Genomic DNA, 4696 nt, shown 5'->3' with positions numbered 1-4696 from the left:
TCCGCGGGGGCCGCCGGCTCTGCAGGTCCTTGTCCTTCGGGGGGCCCAGGCGGCAGCGATGGTCTTTGAGGTACTTGTGGCGGGAAAAGCCCTTGGCACAGCCGGCGCAGCGGAACTTGTAGTTGCCGGTGTGGGCGCGCTGGTGCTCGGCGAGGTGGGCCCGGCGGCTGAAGGACTTGCTGCACAGCGGGCATTTGTGGAGTTTCATGCCTGGGGAGCGCGGGGCGGGGCGGGGCGGGGCGGGGGGGGGCGTGAGAGACACCGTGCCCTGCCCAGGAGGACAACCGCAGTCTCCCTAGGAGCCCTGAGCTGGGCTGGCCCTGCCTTCCCCCGCCTGCCCGGACCTCCCCACCGCCCCCCAGCCTCTCACTCCCCACCCCTTATTCTCCTCCACTGCACCAAGCAGACTCCTGCCCCTTGGCCTGCACACCTGCCATTTCCTCTGCCTGAATGGGTCCACTCCATCCCTAAGCCTTGTGGAACTGGACCCCTGCCCCACCACTCTCTCTCTCTCTCTCTCTCTCTCTCTCTCTCTCACCTGTGCCCCTCAGGCCATAGATACAGGCAGATGCGTGACCACCCACTACTGTCTTCACCTTCACCTCTGGGCCCTTCTCCACCTTCTCCCCTGGGCTTTGCCTTCCCTTCTTCCCATCCACCCTGGCCAGGTCAGCACTTCCTGTTTCCCCTCCCTAGGAAGCCAGCTCTGGACTCTCCCCCCGCCTCAGCACTGAGCTCTGGGGAGCCTCCCAATTCCAGCCCTGTTCCTTCTCTACCGCCACCTCGGTCCTCTCCAGCCTTTGTCTGTCCCATCTTCCTCACTAGGTGCTCAGCTTCCCCAGGAGGGCAGGGGAGGGAGGGCCTGCCTGACGCCCATGGGGGTCAGTCCCTCCATGAACCAGTCAAGCCAGTCCACCCCCCACCCTGCCAGGCTCCTTCACACCAGCCTTTGCCCTCTTGGCCTCCGTGGATTGAGGACTCAGAGGAGAGGCAGGGGCTCCCCTGAGCCCAGTCACCCAGTAGGAATGAGGCAGCCCCAAGACTCAATCAAAAGCCCTGAATCCAAGTCTAGTTTTCCAGCTTGCACTGACCCTTGATTGTTTTCTTTAGAACACAGGTTCTCAAACAGGGAAACTTTACCCCTTCCTCACAGGGGACTTTGCCTAGAGGTGTTCTGGGTTGTCACCCCAGGGGGAGGGTGGTGCTGACACCTGGAGGGTAGAATCTGGAATGCTGCTAAGTGTCCAGCAGGGAGCAAGACAGCCCCTGGGACAAAGAAGTATCTGTCTCAGAACCTCAGTGTGCAAAGAAGGGCCTGGGAAACCCCAGTATATCCTGCCAAGGACCGGCCCAGTCATGACTGGACTCACCTAATCCCTCCCCCTACCATGCTGGGTAACACACTTCATGGTCAGGCCAGGGCAGCACACAGGCCTTCCCTCCAACCCACCCAAGCGAAGCCAATTGGCTGGACATAGCAGGCCATGGCTTCAGCCCTTCCTCTGGGCCAGCCTGTCCTAGGGCAGGCGGCAGAGGAAGCTCTCATCCCGCTCTTACCTGAGTGTGACAGGATGTGTGCCTTCAGCTTGTCTGGCCGGTTGAACTCCTTACTGCAGCCTGTGTGAGTCCTGGAATCCCAAGTACCAGTCTCAGGGGCTCAGCAACCTTGGGACCCCTAGCCAGTCCCACCACCAGCTTTTGTCCCAGGAAGGGAGCAGGGCGGGAGTGAGGCAGGCAGAGCTCAACAGGAGAAAGGGAGAGGCCTTCACCCTCAGGGCTGCCCCCTCTGGTCCAGTGCTCCCAGGTGGTGACCTTACTGGGTGACGGCCCTACTCACGAGAAGGGGCATTTGTACTTCTTGAAGGGCTCATGGATCAGCATGTGTCTCTTCAGCTTGTCCTTGCGGTTGAACGCAGACTCACACACAGAGCATTTGTAAGGCTTCTCGCCTATAGAGACAGGTGAGGAGAGAAGGTTCCAGATAAGGATTCTGAATTTGGGGAGCAGCTTTTCTCTCTGTCATTCCTTGCCACTTGGTGTTTTGTTTTGTTGGCTGTAGGGCTTGAACTCAGGGCCTGAACACTGTACCTGAGCTCTTTTGTTCAAGGCTAGTGTTCTACCAGTTAAAGCCACACCTCCACTTCCAGTTTTCTGGTGGTTAATTGGAGATAAGCGTCATGGACTTTCCTGCCCCAGCTGGCTTTGAACCAAAGCCCTCAGAGCTCAGCCTCTTAATTAGCTAGGATTACAGGCATGAGCCACCAGTACCTGTGCCACTGTTTTGTCAGAAAGAGAGGAAAGAGCTTGCTTTTTTTTAATTTTGAAGATAGGGTCCAGTTATGTGGCCCAGAGGTTCTTGAACACTTCTGCTTCTACTTCCCAAGTATGTTTGCTGTCATAGCTGGCTTTTCTTTTTGTGTGTATGTTGCTGGGGAGGTAACCTAGGGCCTCACGCATGCTATACCCCCAACTCCTGGCTCATTTAAGATGTGTCACTATGCTGCCAAGGCTGGCCTTGAACTCCTGGGCTTAAGTGATTCTCCTGCCTCAATCTCCCAAGTGGCTGGGCCCACAGGTACTGACACTGAACCCAAGGGGCTATTTTTTTTTTGGACTAGTGTTAGGGTTTGAACTCAGGGCATTACCTCTTAGTGTTTTTGCTCAAGGCTAGTGCTCTACCACTTGAGAGTCTCACAGACTCTCCTGCCCCAGCTGTCTTTGAACCAAGATCCTCAGATCTCAGCCTTTAGAGTAGCTAGGATTACAGGCATAAGCTATGGGTACCAGGCCCAAGGGGCTTTTTTAGGGAGGGAACTGAGGTAGTAGAAAGCAGAACAAGTGGAAATCTAGGCAAGAGCCCCAGGGAGAAAGAAAGCAAGTTCAAAGGCTGGAAGCCAGTGTGGGAGCCAGGGAGGGCAGGGAGAATGGGGAGAATGAGGCAGGGTGAGGTGAGGTCCATGGGGCAGCCAGCTGACTGCAGGGTCTGGGAGACTGAAGTAAAGACTTCTGCTTTTACTCAGCCCAATGACAAGCCACCAGAGGATCTGAGCAGAGGGACAGGATGTGACTAATGGCCTGAGAACTGAGGGAGGGAGAGGTGGGGACAGGTGTGGCTAGTTCCACTAGGCAGGTGGCTGAAGATAGGCTGAGCAGGGCAAGTGGAACAGGCAGCCCTTGGCAATAAGTGGCTATGCTGCATAGAAGAGAGGAGTTGTTCAGAGCTAGCCCGGGCAGGAAAGACCGTGAAATTCTTATCTCTAGTAAACCACCAGAAAACTGGAAGTGGTGCTGTGGCTCAAGTGGTAGAGTGCTAGCCTTGAGCTGAAGAGCTGAGGGATATTGGCCAGGCCCAGAGTTCAAGCTCCATGACCAACCAAAAAAAGAGAGAGAGAGAGAGAGGAATTGAACACCAGTCTAAGATGTAGCCTGAGTAGCACAGCATCAGAACAGGGTCCAGCACAGGGGAGAGAGGTCATGCCTTGTCAAAGTTTTGGCAAGAAACCAAGAGGTAAAAACTAAGATGGGCATTAGTGGTTAATGCCTTAATCCTAGCTACTCAAGAGGATATCCTGAAGAGGTTAAGGTTTGAAGCTAGTCCAAGCAGAAAAGCCTTCTGAAAAATGCCAACCCTGTTGCTTATGGGAATTCTGATCCTCCCGATAGAATGCTCTCTGCAGTCTTTGGAAAGATTAAGGTCACTCTGGGCTCCCTGGTCTGGAAAAATCTGGCCCTGTGGCTGAGGAGAGACCCCTTTTTGTTAGGGGCCCTGCCTCCAGACAGATCGGTTATAGGTATAAGCCACTGGTGCTTGGCATTACTTTGTTTTAATATATCCTATGTGCATATATGTATTTTCTGAGTTGCAATATAAAAATACCCTTTTTTGGTTGTTGTTGTTGCCAATCCTGGGGCTTGAACTCAGGGCCTGGGCACTGTCCCTGAGACCCTCTGTGCTCAAGGCTAGGGCTCTACCATTTGAAGCACAGTGAAACCTCCAGCTTTTTCAGAGTAGCTGGAGATAAGAGTCTCATAGATTTTCCTGCCCAGGCTGGTTTCGAATCATGATCCTCAGTTCTCAGCCTCCTGAGTAGCTAGGATTATAGGCATGAGCCATGGTGCCGGACTTAAAAGGTTTTTTTGTTTTTTGTCTTGTCAGTCATGGGACTTGAACTCTGGGCCTGGGCACTGTCCCTCAGCTCTTCAGCTCAAGGCTAGCACTCTACCACTTGAGCCACAGCATCACTTCCAGTTTTTTTTTGTGTGTGTGTGTTTATTTTATTTTTTTTCTTTTTGGGTCCGGTCGTGGGCCCTGAACTCTGGGCCTGGGCGCTGTCAGCTCAAGGCTAGCGCTCTACCACTTGAGCCACAGCGCCACTTCGGCTTTTTTTTTTCTTTTAGCTTATGTGGTGCTGAGGAATCGAACCCAGGGCCTCAGGCATGCAAGGCAAGCGCTCTACCACTGAGCCACCTTCCCAGCCCTCACTTCCAGTTTTTTGAGTGGTTTATTAGAGATAAGAGTTTTATGGGCCAGACGCTGGTGGTTCACACCTGTAATCCTAGCTACTGAGGAGGCTGAGATCTGAGGATTGCTGTTCAAAGCCAGCCGGGGCAGGAGAGACCATGAGACTCCTATCTCCAATAAACCACCAGAAAACTGGAAGTGGCGCTGTAGCTCAAGTGGTAGAGCGCTCGCCTT

At 54.0% G+C, this 4696-nt stretch overlaps 1 protein-coding gene across 1 annotated transcript in view; it reads right to left on the bottom strand.

Moving 5' to 3' along the window:
* Znf341 (zinc finger protein 341) overlaps positions 1-4696 on the bottom strand; it is a 63216-nt gene that overhangs the window by 10762 nt on the left and 47758 nt on the right. The window contains exons 13-15 of the mRNA XM_013010687.1: positions 1838-1949; positions 1558-1628; positions 12-210 (exon numbers count right to left, since the gene is read on the bottom strand). Of these exons, the coding sequence (XP_012866141.1) occupies positions 12-210; positions 1558-1628; positions 1838-1949 (382 nt within the window). The remainder of the gene's footprint in view (positions 1-11; positions 211-1557; positions 1629-1837; positions 1950-4696) is intronic.

This window comes from Dipodomys ordii, unplaced genomic scaffold, assembly GCF_000151885.1.
Source record: "Dipodomys ordii isolate 6190 unplaced genomic scaffold, Dord_2.0 Scaffold13, whole genome shotgun sequence".
Classification (NCBI taxonomy): domain Eukaryota; kingdom Metazoa; phylum Chordata; class Mammalia; order Rodentia; family Heteromyidae; genus Dipodomys; species Dipodomys ordii.
The sequence above is the reverse complement of the archived record's forward strand: the minus strand, read 5'-3'. Positions and strand labels throughout refer to the sequence as shown.